The sequence below is a fragment of the Calonectris borealis genome, chromosome 2 (assembly GCF_964195595.1).
Source record: "Calonectris borealis chromosome 2, bCalBor7.hap1.2, whole genome shotgun sequence".
NCBI classification, from domain to species: Eukaryota; Metazoa; Chordata; class Aves; order Procellariiformes; family Procellariidae; genus Calonectris; species Calonectris borealis.
This window is the reverse complement of record NC_134313.1, coordinates 4,881,802-4,902,845: the sequence shown is the minus strand read 5'-3', so window position 1 is coordinate 4,902,845 and position 21,044 is coordinate 4,881,802. Positions and strand designations below refer to the sequence as shown.

Here is a 21,044-nt window from a genome sequence, read left to right as displayed (position 1 = left end):
GCTGCAGGGCAGCAACTGGCTAGTGCTTGCGCTAAGCACGACATGCGTTGTGATTGTTAAACATGGAGACTTGTAAGAATAACGAGCAATAGATAATCTACAGTAAGACCTTTGTCTTTAGGATCCTCAGTATATTCAGCAAGCACTGACAAATGTTCTCCTGATGGATGCTGTGGTTGGTGCCCTGCAGTCCTCCAAAACCATATATGCAGCCTCTAAACTGTCTTATTTTGACAGGATGAAAAATGAAGGTCAGTCACATGGCAATGCCACAAAGCCTGCTGTTGTTGCATCCTCTGTCTCAGCTCTTTCTGTTTATATTCCAGTTTTCAAAGTCATTATCTGTAGAAGTATAAAAAGATACTTGTCTAATTGCACTTTCACAGACGTAGTATTAATAGAAAGCTTAGAGGTTGGTGTTTTTTTTTCTGCTTCTGTGCATCAGAACCTTAGTTGGCATGTCTGTCTCGGTGTTGGCTGCTGCGTTTTTGTTTTGATTGTTTAGATTGCTTGGGTGTTGTATGCATGCTTCTGCTACCAGAATTCAGACAAATGGTTTTCGGGCTCTCCTAGTCAGCTAAGGCCAGAGGGAAAGAAGAGTGAGAAATGTGAATAAATGGTGTAGAATTATTATTTCATAAGAATTATAGATCTATTTCAGGCTTAAGTGTGCACTTCATGACCTTTTAAAAATCTATTTTAGTGCCTATGATGGTCCCCAAAACAACTTCAGAGACATTAAAGCACAAGATCAACCCCTCAGCTGGTGAGACATTTCCACAGGCAATAGATGTCTTGCTTTATACGCCAGGTAAGATGATGTATTGCTTTCTTTATGTTAGCCCAGCTTTAATTAGCTTATAAAGCATGTTATCTCATAACACCTGGTATTGTGTCTGCCTGATTTTGTTCACATTCTGACATGCTTTGGTTGTGTGTTGAATACTAAAACAGAAAGTCATTAAAAAAGAACAGCAATATTGCATATTAAGATACTCCAAGGCATAGCTTTCACAGTCTTAATTTGTCTTCCTGTGTGTATATGCCTTATAATAGACTTCAATTATGTTTAATGTGCCCATTTCCCTTTAAGATTTCTGCTTCATTTATTGAGCAAGGTGGATGAATGATGCTCCACCATTGATCAAGATTCATTGTTATTTTTTTATTTTTCAGTAGAGTCATATGGGGGTGTTTCGTTGAACCACAGTGCAGAGAATAGTGTGCCACCTCTTGAAATCCCAGCCAGACCTATACGCTTGTAACTCTCACTGGATAGAATGTGATCTAATGTACTATTCACTGCATGTAATTTAAGTCCATCCCTGAAGAAAGCATTATCAATTTCCTTGTGAGCTTTTGTGTGGTACTTGGCACATTTATATCTGACTAATTCAAAAAGCACTGGAGAGGGAAAAAAAAAAAGAAAAAAAAAAGGAAAAGTTAAGGACTGTATGCGATGGGTATTAATTTAGGTAGCAGATACGTTAATTCTGGAAATTCCTAACTCTTAACTTCATAACCTTACTAGTCTTCTGATGTAAGTTTGTATGTAATTCCTAGCATTTGGGCAATTTGAGACGAAAGGGGAAAGTTAGTGGAATTCCGAAGTTAAGAGTGGGCAGGAGCCATTGTATGTGGGTGGGTGGGTGGGTGGTGGTGGGTTCAGTGGTGCTTTTCTTTCTTTGTAGTATGAGGCTTCTAAGTGGAGCTCTAATGGAGCAGATAGAATGAGTGGATTTATTAGTTGTATTTCATAGGGCTTAAAAGCCTTCCTGCAATCCCAGTTAGCTAAATACTTAGTCATCAACGAAAAAGATTATCTCTGCTCTGAATAACTTTGAAGTGTAAGATTAAACCATAAGGTGAGCTCAACAAATAGATGAGACAAGCACAAATTCATTGTGAAAACTGTCATCTGTTAACTGGTGATGCAAGTTCCAGAACACAGATGCGTTTTGTTAGAAAGCTGCTCTGCCTAATAATGGTTTTCTCACACGTCTCCAAAAGTGGTTTCTTTTCTTTTACTTCTCTCATCTTCTCTGCTTCATTTCTAGGGCATCTTGACCCTTCAGAAAGACCTGGCAATGCTCATCCAAAACTATGGTGTGCTTTAAATGAGGGGAAAGTGGTGGTCTTTGATGCATCTACCTGGTCTATTCAACAACACTGTTTCAAAATGGGCCGCTCTAAACTGGTAAGACTGACACACGTACCACAACTGCTGTTTTAGCTTGGTGTTTTTGTTGTTGTAGCCTGTATGACCCTGAATCACTGCCGTTCCTTAGAAGTGAAAGACAGTTGAGTTGTCTGGACTTCAGTTAACTTGGAGAAATGGAGATTTTTGAGAAAAATAGAAAGGAGAGAAAATGGATTCACAAAGAAACAAGTCAACTGATGGGAAGTGATGGATTGGATGTCAGAAGGGCCTGCTGGCCTGACTGCATGGCTTCTTGGGGCAGGAAGGTGGGTTTGAAACAGTTGAGGAGAAAGAATAAGGGAGACAATCAATATAAAGAGAAGATGAGACGAGCCCTAAGAATGGATGAAAAGTCACTTGTGCTGAAGAACTGGAAATTGGGGAAAGATGTAAGGAAACCAGGTGGATTATATTGAAAGAGAGACGGCACTCTGAAAGAACATGACTAACCAGCAGGTTAAAGAGAGTTGCTTGTGAAAGACCACCTGAAAAGAATAACTCTCTCAATGAAAGGGGAAGCTGAACCAGAGCTGCAGACTGAGAACACGCAGGAAAAGGGATTGCATAGGTCACTTGTGTAAAAGCTGAGAAACATCACTGTGGATGAGTGTAGGAGAGAGTCAAAAAAGGAGAAGTAAAGCTGATAGTGAAGGGCTGGGTGGAGGGAAGATGGAAATCCAGGAGAAGAGTCGGATACCGACCTATTCTAAAGAAGAGAAAGAAAAGAGGACGAGAGATTGGAACTGATGGGACTCGGGAGGGAGAGAAATGAAGAGCTTCTGAATGGGGGAAGGACGTTCCAGAGACAGCAGAGGAGCAGACAGTATTTTCTTAGACACCACTTCTAACTGAAGTAGGAAGTATGTTTATATCAGATGGTTAGGATGGCTTCCAATCCGGAAGAGAGAAATACACTAACTTCTGTGGTTTCCCCTGATGTCCTTTGTAACTTTTACTTTGTTTGGGCCAGGAAACACAGCTTTGAGTCAGTTACCAAGATACATCATTAATCCTATTTACTGAAGGATAAACTCAGCAAAGAGATCTATCCTCTCTCATTATTTATAGAGCAGAGCAAAGGATAGAATACTGGAGCGCCAAGTCTTGATCTCTTATTGTAATCACCAGAAAACTGTAGCATCTTAGTATAGCCTTTTTCCATGTTACATTAAAGAGTGATTCTTCTTCTAGATTTTATTTAATCCTGCTTTTTCTCCCCAGACTTGTATGATCATGGTAGAACAGAGTCAAGTGTGGATTGGATCTCAAGACTCCATTATTTATATAATCAACACCCACAGTATGTCTTGTAATAAGCAACTAAATGATCATCGTTCTGATGTTACAGACATCATTGTGGAGAATAAGAATGGAATACCCAGGTATATTTAATTACAATGTTTTCTTCTTAAAAATACATATACAAGCAAATATGAAGGACGTCTGTACACTGGAAGAGTCATGGACATGCGGAGAATCTTTCTGTGGTTAAATAGAAAGCTATTTTATGTAGCTAGAGCAGTATTCACTAGCCTAGAGAATTTGGCCCACAGTGACTAGAGGACTAGTTAAAGATCCAAATGATATAGTATTGTGCTTTAATTATTTGACTGAAACAAAGGCAAAAAGTTAACTTGTGCTCAAGGAAAAGGAGCCCATACAGGAAACCAGTGACTGATTTTCCTAGATGTTGGAAAGAATTGATTGTTTTAAATGGAGGGGGCTTATCCTGCTAACATAAGCCTTCATTTAGCCCATTTTTGTCACTCCCATATTGTATATGGTAAACTAAGAATTTCCTTTTTAAAGAAAGAGCATAATGTACTTTGTAAAAAAGAGGATAAAGGAATGCTTTTTTGGACGAGGATGAGAGCAGCCAGGAATTGGCAGCATCCAGCGATGAATCAATACAGATGCAGTTTAAAGACCACTTCATTATTACTTTGAGCACATCATCAACTAGATGTTTACAGCATGCTTCTGGATTTTTTTCTGCCTGTTTGTAAAAGAAATAATACATTTATTGTTTTGTTCAGGCAAAATGCTTTTGATCTTTTGGTAGCACTGGGAAGACTGTTGGCTGGAGGCCTTAACCTGCTGTCTTCCCATGGGGGCGGCAACTCCCAGGCCAGACCAGACATCAGCCATAGCTCTGCCAGTGGTGCAGCAGGCGTAACTGGATTTCAGGGAGAATTTGCTTAGGTATTGTTGGAATGAGAAAAAGATTTTCTCATCTGAAGACAACAGATGTTAAAGGTAAAAAAAAAAACAAAGGGATAGTAGAACTTGTTTTCTCAGGTGCAGTAGCAAAGAAAAACAGTTTTGAGGTATTTTTGTCCTAACTTGAGAGAGAAAAAAAGAGGCAAAATCCAACAGGCAAGAATGTTCAGGAGAATTATAAGGAAAGTTTTTGTTGTACTTAACTCCTCACGATGTAATGTGTGCTCTCGTTCATTTAGAGCTCTGAATTAGCCTGCAGTGTTTTCAGTGATACAGAGTTTGTAAAGTATAATCTTAAGAAGAAGAAAAAAATATCTATACTAGAAAACTTTTGTTCCAATAGGAGACATAAGCAGCTTGAAAGGTGGATGCCTGGCTGTAACCCAGAGCTGTTGGTTGCTTAAATGCACTTTCAGCTGTCTAGAGCCAGCTACCCAGAATATAGTGAGGGAAGAAAAAAGGTTTAGATCCTTCCCTAGGCATGTTGGTGGGCACAGGATGGACATGTTCCTCTCCACTCAAGACTCTAGTCACCTTGTTTAAAAGAATTGAACCAGTCTAATTGTTTGCTATTAAAATAATTATAGTATCTGGCCTTGAAGGCTTTTGGACTTCAGTCCATTCTCTGTTGGAAATAGTTACTGTGCTTTACTCTTCCAGTTTCTGAAATGAAGAACATTAATTTGGCTTACTGTAAAATTGGTTATTTTGCAATTAAGTCTCTTCTGTGTATGCACTCTGTTCTGAACATGAATGTACTCTATTCTATTGTTACGATTTTTTTAATCTGTGCCAACAGTGAAGCATACTCAAGCAGTTTAGATGGAACAGTGATTGTTTGGAACATCAGCACTCTGAAAGTTAACCGTGTCTTTCAGCTGCCCTGCCAAAATCTCACTTCTATAAAGCTTCATAATGACCAGCTGTGGTGCTGTAAGTTCATTCCTCAAATAATTAAAAAAAAAAAAATTACATCTTCACATAATACGCTGTTTTAACAATATATTAATCTCAAACTCAGATTTATGTGTACATGATGTTCTTCCCTCATTCTCCACTTAGTCTGTTTAAGCAGCCTTCTGCAGGTAAGACCTCCAAAACACTTTATAGATGGCTAGCTTGGATTGCTCCTGGAGGTATTGCCCCTGCTGCAGGATGTGACTTCTGGCTACACTGTATTTGTCTGATCTCCCCTGGTGATGCCTGTAAATTGGAATGGAAAACTTTGAGAAAGTCCTTTTAAAGTCTAGAGTGGCAATAGTGGTTGCAAATTGTGTTTGGTATTTCAGCTAGACTTTATGGTATTGGTCTGACTTGGTAATCCCCAGATCTGCATTTTGGCCACTTCTAGAAATTTGTCATCCCCTCTGTAGGAGTTTAGATGAATAAAGTAAAGCTTTGTGCTAAGGTAAAGGATCATCTTGAAGTTGTTTCAGAAATGGTGACCGATTCAAGAATTTTGCACTGATTCTCAGTACTGCCATACACAAGAGCCTAGATCCAAACCTATCTCCACAGAACAGCAGCTTGCGGAAAAAAAAGCCTTGCAAAATTCCTGGTCTTGCTGTGGGCAGTAGCAATGCTGCCATTGCCGTGGTGGATAAGGATTCAGCCCTGACAGCTTTGTAGCACAGCCACTTGGTCTCAGTTCTGTAGATGAAAATAATGGCGTACTTGAGAACCTAAGTATGAGATCTCCTAATTTTAAGGAGTTTGTTTCCTCTCCTCTCATCATTTTTGGACTCTAAACTAACAGGTGTATGCACTGCAGAATGCGACTAGCCTTTGGAGAAAGAACAGATCTAAAAATAGATACTGTGAAAAACAGAAAGAAATGCCTCAAAGATTTCACTACTGATTGAGAAACAAGACAGTTGTTAGATGCATCCATTTTATTTTGCCTTTTTTCTCCATGGTTTATAGAAATGGAGGAAGTAGGCACTTCTGTTACTAACCCTTCATCTTTAATATTGAAGGTACTGGAAGTTGTATACTTGTAATGTCTACATACGAATTTCGACTACGGATGAAAATTGAGCATCACCTGAAGGATGTGTGTTCCTATTTTCTCTCCTTCCAGCTCTTTCCTGAGGTAGTATATTTAAACTGTTAATAGAGTTTAAATGAAGCATGACTATGAGGCATTACAAGCCATAGTTACTTATCACAATGTACTTCCTGTCAGCAGTGCTCATGTTAAACATATCTTTCTGTGCTTTAGAGAGACGAAGTGTGGGCGTCTTATTCAGGGAGTAGTGACCTGTATATTTGGAACACCAAAGACTTACCAAGTACCCCTCAAAAGATTCATCTTCAAGATTGCTCTGAGATTACTTGTATGATAAGAGTTAAAAATCAGGTGAGAAACATTTGGACTGTTTTTACTTGTGGAATTCTTTACTGAATTTTTGTTTGTTTGCAGCTCTCGTGGGCTGTCACTGGTTAGCTTTCTTACTGGGTGTTTGCATATGTACTAGTTTGAAACGTTGATTCCTCTTTGAAATCAGAGAAGCTAATGACTGCCCAACACAACTGGCTGTTAAAGGTATACCCCAAAATGCATGTTAAGCCAAAAGCCTCATCAGTAATTAAATGTGTGATGACTTTTATTAGCCATTGACATTTTCAGGCAACCACAGAAACTGAAAGTTTAGGTCCCTTGATATTTAATCTCAGGGCTCCTAAGACTAAGCCTTGGAAAAGGTTAATAGACAAACAATAAATGCCAATTAGCTGGCCTATTTTTGTAGATGACCTTTTTCTTGTTTAGTTACCACATTCCTAACTCAACAGAAACCAAAGGAGCCCACGGCTTCCTACCTTAGAAGTCTTGTGTCCCTGTCATTATTGGCCTCGCGCTGTATACCTGCTCTTTCTGCATAGTATCAGTAGCTGTGCAAATGACTGTAGTTGTGATACCACATGGACAGGTTTGGAGTTAATTTGCAAATAAATAGCTAATATATAGCTATTGGGAAAGCGACATTCTGAATTTTTCTCAAATTTTCCTTTGTTCCTATCACGGCTGGAGTAAGAGTGCACTTCACTCGGAAGATAGAAGCAAAAATATACTTTATTGATATAAAACAGTGAGTTAACAAAGTTCAATGGTAAATCCTTTTTCAATATATACAAGTACAGTTTCAGGGGCTTCATTGGGATGTATTTCAAAATGACACGTCTTGGGCTTTCATGGTGCTACTCTCACAAATAAATCCTTGTTGTTCCCATACAATGGATGCGTTAACATCAATAGTTGCCATTTGTTTCCATTTCGTTGAGCCCACACTTTATATTCTAATGGATAGAGTATAGCTCCATTGTAATTTAATCCTAACGCAATGATTTGTGACATGGTGTATACCCAAGCATTGCATATGGTTAAGACAAAAGCTGTGGCCTTATTGTTGATGGGGTCATAAGTGAAATTGACTAAATACCACCAGGATTGGAATTCTTTCTCAAATTTAGTTGCGTTATCCCAAATCACCTTTCGAATTTCAGTGGGTAAGGTGCCCTCTTCACCTTCTCTTATAATTACTGCTACCATAGATTGGATCCACAGTTGAGCCTGGATACAACTAAGAGCTAGAGAAACATTGTTTTGGGCTGCACCAAATGCATCCACAATCAATTGGTGGTCCCTTTCATTAATTCTTTCCCACTGAGGCAGTGTATCAGATGAGAGCCATTGGTTAGTTCCCAATGCTAATAGAGAAGACTGTAATGGGTGTTTTAATTAGTTTAAATCACTTGTTGTTGCGCTCAGTTTATTTACAAGTACTTCAGCATTTATACTATTTAAGACTCCCAGTCCTGTCTCTATACCAGTCACATCTCTCCTTGTTCGTCTTGGAGAGGTAAGGGTTCGCCCATGTAACCATGCTAACCATCCTGCATAGGACAAACTCAGGAATGGTGAACAGGTCGATTTGATTGTAGAGATATTAATTTGCATCAATAGTTCTACTCATTTAAGAGATCATGATAGATTAAATAACACTTCTTGTTGGCCTGTATTTTTGATCACATACAGTTCAATTTCAGAAATTTGTGGGGATAGAGTTTTCTTATCCTTTACAATAGGGGTGGATGTTGTTGTACTAGGCTCAGTAATGTCTATTTTAAATTTAAATTCTGATAGTTCCATGCTATGGTGAGCCCGGAAGCAGACTACAAAAACAGGTTGTAGTAAGGTAGAATCGTACCAACAGTCCAATCTTTGAGGCACAAAGTTTCGTATCTTTAGCTATTGGGTTTGAGGTAATGTTGTACACAGAAATCTGAGATGCCTTCTCATGGATACACCCATTGATCATCCGGCATCCTATTTTAACTTCTTTTCCTGCCATTCCCCAAAGTCGGGGGACTTTATCGTCGGCTTCATCTTTATCCCAGCTCTGTTCGTTTTCTAAGTATAGTTCAGTTCCGTGCATGACCACGGTGGAAAGATGTAAATCTCCCTTACTAGAGTGTATTCCCATACTCCCAGTATACTTAACACGAGCTTGAGACCATGGCCACTCTAGGGTTCTTTGACCACAGGTTAGGAGAAGCAGCATTGTTAGGGTTTGGAATAGTAGCATGAACACAGTATTTCCATTTGCCATCATGTGGGGTGCAGTAAGAGAAAAATAGGGACTTGTTCTGTGGGGAGAGTCCAAACAGGTTACCCCGTTAAAAAGAAGAAAAAATCTATCATGCACTAATTCCATGTTTTGCACCACTGCTATCAGTAGCTTCCCAGGCAAGTGGGCCACGAGGTTTAGCTAAAGTCATAGGCACAATACTGATAGATGGTAGATTAACCATCACAGGCCGTCCTAGCTGTAATGTTGTTGGATACTCTCTTTTCCCAGTAGGTGGAGTGCTAAACTCGTTTTTTTCAAAGAATGCTTGGCTTACAAGACTTCCAGTAGGCCCATAGCGATTTATTTAATTGATGGAGTACTTTGGAAAGTCTCATATCCAATTGAGCCTCAAGTGGTTTGAGATTCCTTTTCAATAAGCCATTAGCTCCTTCTACCATCCCATTTGATTGAGGGTAGTATGGGGTGTGGAATACCCATTTAATTCCCTCTTGTTTTGCCCAATCTTGTACTTCCCTACACAAAAAATGTGAGCCATTTTGGATATTTATCCACTTTGGATAACATCAGGAGTAGGCAGATTTGAGAACCAGAACGATAGCCCTCGCACTATATTTTGCCCATCGGTTTTCCGACATTTAGTTGCCAAAAGCAAGCTGGAGGCTACTGCCGCTCCTGTGAAGATGTATCGATATCCTGCTGAGGATATGAATGGTCCAATATAATCAATTTGCCATGTAGACCATAAATTTTTCCCTTCATTGATACATAGAGGTGGTGCTTTAGCAGGATGATCTGCTTGTAATTTCAGTCTACACTGGGGACATTCTGTAAGAATAGTTCCACAAGTTTTTCTGTTTATAGGCCAGCCTTTACTCTGTACAGCAAAGTAAAGTGCTTCTTTACCTGTGTGGCCTAGGTTTTGATGTAACCATTCTCCCAATCAAAATCACTCAGGATTTAAGGTGATTTTCCTAATTTTAGTTAGCTCATCTACCTTTTGATTCCACTTTGTGGCTTGTTGATTATCCTTAGCATGAGCTTTTACCCATCCCATCTTGAAAGGTGTTTTCCTGGCTATATCTAGTAATAATTGCCAATCTGTGTTTCTCCAAACTGGGGATCTGTTTACTTCCCAAGTCAAGGTTTCCCATTGACAGAGCCACTGTGTGGCACCAGCCCACAGAGCATAAGAGATATGTATATATCATATATATATGATTTTTGCTCCATTCTGTGCTGCCAAAACAACTGCTCTTATTTCTCCTACTTGTGCACTGCCTTCACCTTCCTCTATTACTCGTTTGCTGGTGGTAGCATCTAATGCGACGGATGTATATTGCCATTTACTATTTTACACTTTTTGCTGAAGCATCCGTAAGCCAAATGTTTTTTGTTGGTGTACCCTCAGTGAGGGGCAGTGCATCCAGAATGGGTGAAGGTTTAAAAGGTTGTTGTAACGCTAAAGGGTCTGTGTTTATGGGCATCTGCAATTTGAAAACCTTACTGTGTCCTTCAGTTAATTGCATATTTTCTGCAACTCCTGTGAGGTAGGCATACCATTTTCTGATAGTGGGATTTTGTGCAACTCCTTCTGGAGAAGCAGACCCATTTAGGATTGTTTCTAGTAAATTAAGTGGTCCTCTAGTTTGCACAGGTTGTCCCTGATGTATTTTCTCAACTTGTTTAACTGCTCGGACTGAAGACAAAAGTCTCTTTCCCATTCAGAATATTGTTGTTCTGTTTCTTTAAATGCAGTTGAGCTAAACAATAAAGGTCTTTTTGGCCCATCGGGGCCAGTTTGGAACAGGTTACACTGTAGCGTGTTTGACGAAACCCCATTGGTCGCGGGGGTGTACTGGTCCCAGTGACTGATATGTTTTTAATTCTTCAGTTAGAGTTTTGACTGCCTCTTTATGTTCTAATTTCTACTCCCAGGGTTTACCTTTCCATAAGAGTACAATGGATGGGAAATGATCCTCCAATATCCTAAAGTTCCCACTAATTGTTGTAACTCCTTCCTTGATTGGGGCATTTGCAGCTCTTCAATTTTTCTTAAGGTATCTGGAGGAATCACTGCACTGCCTGCTATCCACCAAGTACTTAAAAATTTTACTTCTTCACTTGTCCGTGTGATCTAGTTTCTCTTCCCTGTTTCACGGGTCTTACTTTGTGATCTCCTCCCCGGGGCTTCAGGTTTTGTTTTTCAGCTGGTGCATGGTCCCAGCCCATTTCACGGCTGTAGTTAACAAAGCCGTACATTAATTCTGCCCATGTAGGGAGTTGCTTGCGGGCATTTTGAGTGTTATCACCTAGTCCTTCATTGTGTTCTGTGTCTTTCTTGATCTTATCTCGTTTTGCAACTAGATGGGATTTAAGAATTGCCGGGGCTCCCCTAATCAGTGGTTTTAGCATTGCAAAATCGACTGTAGCAGATAGTGGAACATCATGGGGTCCTTTTTTGCCCATGGCTTGTATGCAAGCGGCTTTTGTGAGGGTGGTAGAGAGCCCACTTAGAGACTTAATGGGGATTATGGAGGGTTCAAGTCGCTCCATGGTGTCTATTCCTCCAGTCCAATAAGCTACTTGGCTGGTGATAGAATAGGGTGTATTTGCCAGGTCGGGTCCTAAATTTAAGAAAATTCCCAGACCCCAACAGCCATTTGCTTTGTCCTCACTCAACATTATTCGGCCGCCACCACTTGGGCATACTTGCCACAAGTATTCAGTTTCAGTTTCACCTGGTTTTCTGCTCTCTCTTGCAAATTTGTCAATTGCAACAGATCCCAGGGGATGGTTTGCGTAGTATGTCATGGATGACCACCCCGAGGTCCCACAGTTCTTTGTTTTAACAATGGGTCTGGCTTCATATTCAGGACGATTTGTGGGGAACAAAGGATCGTCATCTTCTGGCTAGCTATCATTGGGATCACCCCAGGTATCGCCATCCCCATCTTCAGCGGATACTATCAGTTTTCTAATCTGTATGATGCCAAGGGGGCGGGGAGCGTGCATAAGCACCATCTTTTGTCCCAACTTTTGTCTTTTTTTCTTTTCTTCCTGTAACTGTTTCTGCAGATGTTCAATTTTTAAAGACAGTAACAACTCAGTTGCCTTCCCACCTTCTATTTCTTTCTGTAGGTCCTGCTCCTTCCTATTTCTATTCTCCGTTTCTCGATATGCAGCTTCTAAACAGGAACCTAGCATCTTGCAGATAACTCCTTTCCCCTTTTCATCCTTTGTGCGGCCCCTAGTTACTTTTAGTGCTCTTCAGCGGCTTCCCAATTATGCCAATTGTCACGAGCCCATTCTTCTGAGAATTTGGGACTTGGATTCACTCCATGCCTCAGTAAATAATCAGTGATACTACTTGCCATCTTGCTGACTATACCAGTTTGTCGTGGATGGAGTGAGAGTGCACTTCACTTGTAAGAGAGAAGCAAAAATACACTTGATATAAAACAGTGAATTAACAAAGTTCAATGGTAAATGTGACCGTGGTTTAACAAGATTCGATGGCAAGGTACACTTGATTATTTACTGCATAGAGGACAGGGTCAGAACAAAACTGTGAGGGAGACCCTCCCGTTGAGTCATGAGGTTCAGAAAGGACCCCCTTGCTTTCTAAACTCCTTCTCAGAGAGGAGTCTAGGTGCAGCTGGATCCAATCCTAGTCCCAGACTTGGTCAACAGTTTATGTCTAAAGGATTATATATGCGCAATCAATCCTTTGTATCACTTAGCTAAGATTTCAAAGTTTAGCATGCTATTAGTCGCTTACTGAGGATCTGTTGCGGCAAGGAACCTCTCAACCTTGAGGAGTAACCCTGAGAGGTGTTCCTACTCAAGGGGAGACCCTGCTGTGCCCCTGCCGTGCAGAACAGCTCAACAAGCCCTGGGCTGTCCACTATTTATAGAGTGAGATGATTGACTTATAGTCATATTTGCATACCAGCAAGACGTTTGGATCACTGCTCCAGACAGCCCTTGGCTACTGTGTTGCCATCCGTCCCCAAAGTCCAGCATAAGCTGGATGCAGCCATCACAACCCCCACTTTTTCATGAAGTGCCTCATAAAATAGGGAAGCTTTCTGTGTATTCAGCCCTTGGTTAGATTTGTGAACTGAAATGGAAAAACCTTTTGAGATATCCTTCCCCCAAATGGACATGGATATATTTAACCCCTGTTTTAAGGGAGTTAGAGGATTGTTTAAAAACGCCAAGGCATTAAGCTCTCTTTTATTCTACTTAAGAACTTTGCTCCTTTTCTCTTCCACTTACTTCTCACTCAGCTCCACCGTAACTAACATTGTAGTCCAACTCATTGATACAGAAGGAACAACTGGAAAATATCCCTGTGTGATCCATCTCCTGAACCTGAGTGTTCAATGTGCCATCTTTCAGCCTGCCAACAGCTTGGCAGCCTCGGTTGTCCAAGGGGGAGTCTGGAGTCTGTTGTAGTAGCTGGAGCACCCATACTCTTCTACACAGCATGACAATTACTGAGAATAAACTTGCAGCCTGGTAAAGGCTAACAACAACATTGGTAGGGTTGTCTGCCACAGGCTTGCTTTTAGGCGCTTTAATTAAAAACAAGCCATTGTTTGTCTTTAAGAAACCTGAGACAAAACCAATTGCATAATGTGTCTATCTGAAATTGGATGCTTTCTGGCTGGTAAGCATTACTAATACACAACGGTGAGTACTTACCTGGTACAAAACTATGCACAAGAAGACCACAGCTGTTTTCTGCTGGGCTGGACCAGGTGCAGCTGACCCCCTATTCTGCCTCTAACGGTGGCAATAGCAATGCTGTGTAGGGAGAACATACTGCCTGTATCTGCAGTCCATTCCCCTTGAGCTCCCTCACTGTCCATGGTTCTTGTTTAGGGGTACTAAAGTGTACACCTCTGTCTCAGTCTTTTATTATCTGTTTTTGGACCCAATCTCTGTGGATCTGACTTCATTTTGAACTTTCTGGTGCCACAGTTTCCTATAGCAGCAGGTTCCAGAAGTTCACTGCCAGCCATGTACAGAGAAGTACTTTCTTCTAAGTGAAACTGAACCCTTACTGGTTTCCACATGTCCCTTACTTCTCTAATTGCGGGATATGTTGAGCAATGGTTCTACATTCTGCTTATCTGCACTTTTGTGATTTTGTAAACCTTAATGTGATCGCTCCTTAGCTGCCTTCTCTCCAGCCTAAGGAGTCCTGGCTTTTTCCATCTTCGGTCATAGGACAGCTGTTCCTTTCTCTTGATAGTTTTAGTTACTCTTCCCTGGATTTTCTCTGCTCTTGCAGTGCAGAGAGTAGAACTGCAGAACTGCACACAGCACTCAAGATAAGGGCATGCTGTGGTTTATGCAGTGGTAAAGTGACACCTTCTGTCTTATTCTTTGCATTGGGTCTGTGGAACCAAAGGCAAGTCGAGTCGCCATGGCAGTGCCGGCACAATCGGCAGTAGAGCGCTCTAGCATGGTGCATAGGGGGCGTTCCTGAACCGGGGAAAGCTCGGGGGAGCAGAGACACCCGCCAGGAGCCCGCAGCTCGCGTCACAGCGGCTGAGGAGACCGGGGCGGGACCAGGGGCAAAGGCGCCCAAGCCTCCCGTAAAAAGAGCGCTAGCGGCCAGGGCGGGCAAACAAGGCGGGGCGGAGCGCGGCGCGGCAGTTCGTGCGGCAGGGCGCACAGGAAGGGCGCTGTAGCTCTGCAGCTCGACCAGGTATCAACGGTATCCACCCGGCAGAAGGCCATGTCCTCTCTAAGCTCTGCACCCACCACGACTGACGCAGCTTCCCAGACAGAGCTCCGGCGGGAACACGCAGCCACCCAGGTGCCAGGCTGCAGGTTGTGCCCTGCTCTTATGCTAGTACCGGCTGGCAGCAGTGAGCACACCTGAGGGAGGTGGCCCTGGTAGCCGAACTCCTCTGCTTAGTGACAAAACTCTGGGAGGAGGTGAGTAGGTTGAGGAGTATCAGGGAGAGCGAGAGAGAGAGAGACATGAACTCCAACAGATACATATATATAGGAAATTTTCAGTGTTTCCCTTTCCCAGCCTAGCAAGAGAGAACCCTCACTGTATAAATGTGGCATGTAAAACTCCTCGACTGTGTCCTAGACTGAAATGTAAAGTAGTGAAAATTATTGTGGTTTGGTTTTGTTTTGTCTTTCCTCCAGATTTGGGTTGGCAGCAGCGGAAGATCGCAAGGCAAAAGTAAAGGGAAGATCTATGTGGTCAGTGCTGAGAAGAAGACTGTGGAGAAAGAGTTGGTTGGTCATGCTGATACAGTAAAGGCGCTGTGCTCAGCAGAGGACAGATATGTCCTCAGCGGCTCTGGAAAGGAAGAAGGGAAGATTGCCATTTGGAAAGCTGAATAGTTAAGCTATTCAAAATCTGTGTACCTGTGCTGGAAAAAAGTGAAGACCTCAGGCTGTGTTTACTCCAGCATTTTGAATATATTTCAACCACCTGTCAGTGTTACTATTTTGTATTTATTTAGTTATATTAGTCCCTACATTGTTGTAGAAAATCGAAATAGAAGTGAATCTCTCCTTGCACCTTGTACTGCTCCTGCACATTTGATAAAGAAACAGAAATGTGAATAGAGAGGTCACTGGCTTTAAACTTCACATGTGGTGTTGTGAAGGGCTAGGATTATAGGCCAGACTCTCTGGTGCAGATTGCATTGAGAGAGCCGAAGCCAGCTCAATAATTCCACGGGAGCTCTTTTTGGGCAGTGCATGAGTTGCCTGAAAAATGGGATTCGATACTGTCTTTACAGCCTATTACAGCTGGAAATGGTCAACGAAAAGAAAAAATTAAGTACATTTGTTGGATTTATGGAGTTACTTTAAATACTGAGTATCTTTCTGAACTAGCAGCTAGATTAGCTGGGAAGACTGTCCATTACCCCTGTATGTATATTTATGGTGCTGTATTATTTAAAATGTAGACACAGACGGACTCTCCCTGATAGCACTGAAAGCTCCCTGCTGATGAAACAAGATACTTGGATATTCTTAATGACTGTTTTACTTTTTAAACTTGTTTTTCCTTTAAAAGCAATGCCAGCACTTGGCATTTGTAACAGTTTGTGAAACTGATTATTTTTTTCTTCTGAAGCATGTAATTTATTTAATTTCCATATATATTGTACTTGCTTTTGGAAGCAACCTTTCAGTTACTGTGCAAACAAACCTCTGCCATTCCTCCCTTCAGTTATCGTTTCTGTAATCAGAGGAACTGCTGTTATTTTGTGTAGAGCCTGCTTAATTTTTTACTGCAGAATCATCAAGCTGCTCCTTAATTACTGAAGAGAGCATCATCAGATTGCAGTCTAGAGGGTTCTTTTGAGCGGCGTTCCCTAATCATTTCCTGATGTACATTGTTTTTTCCATTGATGACCATTATCTACAAGTAAAACAACACATTTATGCAGAATAGTTTTATCTGTATCAGTGCTGAGTAAAGTAGAATACAGTATTTAAAATATTGTAAATAGAAGGAAAAAATGGGCTGCTACTTTTGTTAATAAATATGAAACAGCGTAGGCCTAATAGAAGTGTAAACTACTGGAAATACACTCAATGTAATATTTCTAATTCTTTCAATGTGCTGATGAAAGGTTTTATCATATGATGGTAACTGAAATTTTACCTTTTTAGTTTTTTGGGTTTTTGTTTTCAATTTAAGAATATTAAACACTATATTGATACTCTGGTGTCTCTTTGTATCTTGTTCTTTTTCCTGTCTAACTCAATACACTATATAAGAATGATGGGTTTTAGCAGTGACTCCCATCTTACCTGTGTTCTACAGAGAGTAATTGCCTGGGTTTTTCTCTCTTTATATTCTCCTTTCTAAAACCAGCTTCTGCTGGTAATGGGTCCTCCTTTGAGCCCCTCATCTGTAACTTTCATGTTGCTTATTTCCTTCCCTGGCAGCTGTCTGGCTGGTGGTGGTAAGTGAAATGAATTACTTACTGAATTAAAAGATTTCTCTGTACAGAGACACACAAGTGCTACTAAAGAAATTTCATTTGCTGCAGAGATGAACCCGGCTACACCACACTGCCATCTGCCTGTCACTGCATTCATTGATTTTCATTCCTGCCAGACTTTTTAAACCTGGTTTTGCCTTCTCAACTAGTTCGTGCCCAGCTTGTGAAAATGTCAGATGACAAAACTAGCAAATGTCCATTTTCATACTTGTAAATTCATTTATTGATAAAAGACTCTAAAGTAATTTATTGAATAGGAACACAATTTATTGAGTAGATGTCTCTTTTTCAAAAACATTGCTTGCTTTATTACCAGCTGTTGAACACCAGTATATAGGAGAAGAGTTTAACCACAACAGACAAAACCACGAGATACAAAGATCCTTCAAGAAAAATAACCCATCCCCAAGAGCAGGAGGACCAGCAATACCAATTCAACTGACTTGAGGAGCCAACAATGGCATGTTGATTTGTCTCACCTGGTGTGACGAGAATGTGACGAGAAAGCTCAGGTATGTATTCTCTTACCATTTCAGCTTTGCTCTAGCATTACAGCTGTGGAAACAAACCTGCAGGAGCAGTGCTGTGGGGTTTTGTTCAGTTTTCAGTGGATTTTCAGTTACTTCCCATGGGCCCCTTGGTGGTGGGAAGGCACAGGGGCAGTGATCCTCAGATCCCTCGTGGTCCTCAGAGCTCCTCTTTGCCACAATACCTTCTAAGAGCTTGCCAGGTCTAGTTGCCAGTGTGCAGCCCGCACTGATCCTGCTAACTGATACTGGCTCGTGGCTTCTGTGTATTGGTCTCTCTGTCCGGCTGTTGTTTCATGCTGGGGTAAGCTGTTTGAGGCAGAGACCATTCTTCTGGTTGTGCTCATGTAACGCTTAGCATGACGCTGTGTTGGCCCATAGCAAGGACTCCTGCAAATCTTGACACTATAAATACTAGTGCTTGATGGCTTGGATTTTGTAAACCATTTGTTGAGCCTTTCAGTTAAAAAGCAGATTGTCAGGGCTGAAAACAGGCTGACAAACAGTGGGAAAGCTTTATGCTCTACTTGAAATTGTCTCAAGCTCAAACAGTGTTTAGAGGTTGCTACGTGAATAGAAGACAGAAGTTTTATAAATATTTCTAAATTTATTGATTGACCAGACAGAGCCCCTGCATCCTGCCAGTCTGTTCTCTTTTCCCTTGCTCAGAGAGATTTTGGCTCCTCTCTGCCTGTCTCCAAGTAATTGCCTCCCAGAGAAGGGACGAAGTCCCTCTAAGTAAGACACCCACTGCAGAAGAGACGCAGTTAAGTGACCGGTTTGAGCACACTCAATCCCTCTCTTGCCCTAACGCTGAGCTGCTGTTGGGGTTACTCAGCCTCCACTGAGCCTCTGGCCAGTCCGGCTGTGCCACCATCCCCTTCTCCTCTGCCTCGGTGAAGTGTTGCCCATTTCTTGGAAGCCAGCTGAAGTTCAAGGCTAATGTTTCTTTAACTCCTTTTTGCCATTGATTTTTCCCCGGTTTCCTGAACCGGGGGAACCTGAAAGGAGCGGACAGACTCGCCAGGAGCCCGCAGCTCGCGCCACAGCGGCTCAGGAGACCTGGGCGGGGCCAGGAGCAACGGCGGGAAATTTAAACGCGGTGTAACCGAAATTAGTCCTCAGTCGCCGAGGCGAGCGGCTGCAGTGCCGGCACGATCGGTAGCGGAGCGCTTTAGTGCGGTGCACAGAGGGGTTTCCTGAACCGGGGAAACCTGAGAGGAGCGGACAGACTCACCAGGAGCCCGCAGCTCGCGCCTCGGCGGCTGAGGAGACCTGGGCGGGACCAGAAGCAACGGCGGCCAACCCCCCCCTCCACGTATAAAAGAAACCCCTGGGGAGCGCTAGCGGCCAGGGCGGGAAACAGGGCGCGGCGCGGCAGCTCATGTGGCAGAGTGCGCAGGAAGGGCGCTGAAGCTCTGCCAGCTCGACCAGGGAGAAATGGCATCCACCCGGCAGAAGGCCGTGTCCTCCCTAAGCTCTGCACCCACCACGACTGACGCAGCTTCCCAGACAGAGCTCCGGCGGGAACACGCAGCCGCCCAGGTGCCAAGCTGCAGGTTGTGCTCTCCTCTTAACGCCAGGACCGGCCGGCAGCAGTGAGCACACCTGAGGGAGGTGGCCCAGGTAGAGGAGCTCCTCTGCTTAGTGACAGAGCTCCGGGAGGAGGTGAGTAGGTTGAGGAGTATCAGGGAGTCTGAGAGGGAGAGAGACCACGGGAACCGCACCCTACCATCCCTGAGGCAGGCCCAACAGACAGGACACATGATACAGAGGACTCGCTGTCCTCTCTCCACCCGGCAGAACACAGGGACTTGAGGGATAGGGGCAATGGTGACAAGTTCCTGTCTCGTGCAGCAGGCGCGTCTCCTCTGTGACTACCCCACCTTCCCAGGTGCCCTTGCATAATAGGTATGAGGCTCTGCAGGTGGAACCGAACAATGACGAGGACGATGGTTCATCTAGCTTGCAGGTGTCAGTGAGGTTAAGTTGGCCTACGTCCTGCATCAAAACCACTTCCATAAAGCAAAAAAGACGGGTCATTGTCATAGGAGACTCCCTTCTGAAGGGAACAGAAGGCCCAATATGCTGACCAGACCCAGTTCTTAAGGAAGTCTGCTGCCTCCCTGGGGCCTGGGTTAAAGATGTGATGAGAAAACGTCCTACCCTGGTATGGCCCTTGGATTATTATCCATTATTGATTTTTCATGTAGGCAGTGATGAAGTTGCAACAAGAAGTCTGAGGGCGATCAAGAGAGACTTCAGGGCCTTGGGACAACAGGTTAAGGGATCAGGAGCACAAGTAGTGTTCTCCTCTATCCTTCCAGTTGCAGGGAATGATGAGGGAAGAAACAGAAGAGCCAGCAGATCAATACCTGGTGTCACCAGCAGAATTTTGGGTTCTTTGATCATGGGTCTGCCTACACAACACCAGGCGTGCTGGTGACAGGTGGCGTACACCTGTCTCAAAGGGGGAAAAGGATCTTCACGGAGAGGGTGGTCGGTCACTGGAACAGGCTCCTCAGGGAAGTGGTCATGGCACCAAGCCTGTCAGAATTCCAGGAGCATCTGGATGACGCTCTTAGTCATACGGTTTAGTTTTAGGCAGTCCTGCGAGGAGCAGGGAGTTGGACTCAATGATTCTTATAGGTCCCTTCCAACTTGAGATGTTCTATGATTCAAACCAAGGGATGGCAGTATTTGCTTGTAGAAATAACCTGGCTGGGGAGACGGGAGCTGCTTGGAAATTCAGCTGTCTTGTCCTGGCTGTGATCTCCCTGATGGGGGCCATGCAGTGAGGTAGGAAACAGTCCCTTCCTCTGCCTTCCAGCCTGTGTTCATGGGCTGCTGTGGGTCTATTCGTAGGCCCCTTCCTCCGTCAGTACCGATAAAATCCTGCCTTGAACTGTCAGCCTTTTAGAGTGAATGAAGCAAAAAGCCATCTTCACCCCTCTGCCATGAATTACTTACCTCTGTTGCTCTTCCTGCATCCATTTCAGTTGCCGCATTCCCAGCCCTCTCCCCACGACTGCCCAGGGGCGCAGCACACCCTATGGCAGGGGCTGTCATTCACTGCGTGGCATTGATGTGGGTCCTAGCTGCGATGAGGTCAGCTGCCGTTTGGGGGCCAAGGACAAGGTAGGATGTAAGCTGCAGGATTCCCCCTGGTGTCTGGCTTCCCCCTCGATGGTGCTTCACGCCAGTGCCTCGGCACAGGTCCCCTGCTCTTGGCAGCAGGTGGGTGGCCTTTGTGCCACCCCAGGTGTCAGGACAGGGAGGATGCCACACAAATGCCACTTGGCACCAGTGCAGCCTCCCAGGCCCAGAAAAGGAGGCAAACGCTGCCTGCTCGGGGCTGGGAGCTGGAGCGACAGCTGCCCACCACCCTTGGCCCCAGGATTTGGGCCATTGTCCTGCTGCAACTCCCCTTTTATCACTGTGGCCCACCAGGGCTGGTTCCCTGGTGGATGGCTGCCCCCTGCCCCTTTTTGGGATGTGAAGGTCTGCC

General features: G+C 43.3%; 1 protein-coding gene and 1 pseudogene across 2 annotated transcripts in view; one reads left to right on the top strand and one right to left on the bottom strand.

Annotated features, from left to right (window-relative positions):
* DENND3 (DENN domain containing 3) overlaps window positions 1-16,730 on the top strand; it is a 47,974-nt gene extending 31,244 nt beyond the window's left edge. For both annotated transcript variants that reach the window (XM_075141083.1, XM_075141082.1), the window contains 8 exons: window positions 122-251; window positions 704-811; window positions 2,058-2,197; window positions 3,422-3,582; window positions 5,220-5,353; window positions 6,397-6,512; window positions 6,642-6,779; window positions 15,187-16,730. In XM_075141083.1, coding sequence (XP_074997184.1) covers window positions 122-251; window positions 704-811; window positions 2,058-2,197; window positions 3,422-3,582; window positions 5,220-5,353; window positions 6,397-6,512; window positions 6,642-6,779; window positions 15,187-15,387 — 1,128 coding nt within the window. In that variant the 3' untranslated portion in view covers window positions 15,388-16,730. The remainder of the gene's footprint in view (window positions 1-121; window positions 252-703; window positions 812-2,057; window positions 2,198-3,421; window positions 3,583-5,219; window positions 5,354-6,396; window positions 6,513-6,641; window positions 6,780-15,186) is intronic.
* Window positions 7,361-8,378, bottom strand: LOC142079756 (uncharacterized; annotated as a pseudogene).
* Window positions 16,731-21,044: the final 4,314 nt, after the last annotated feature.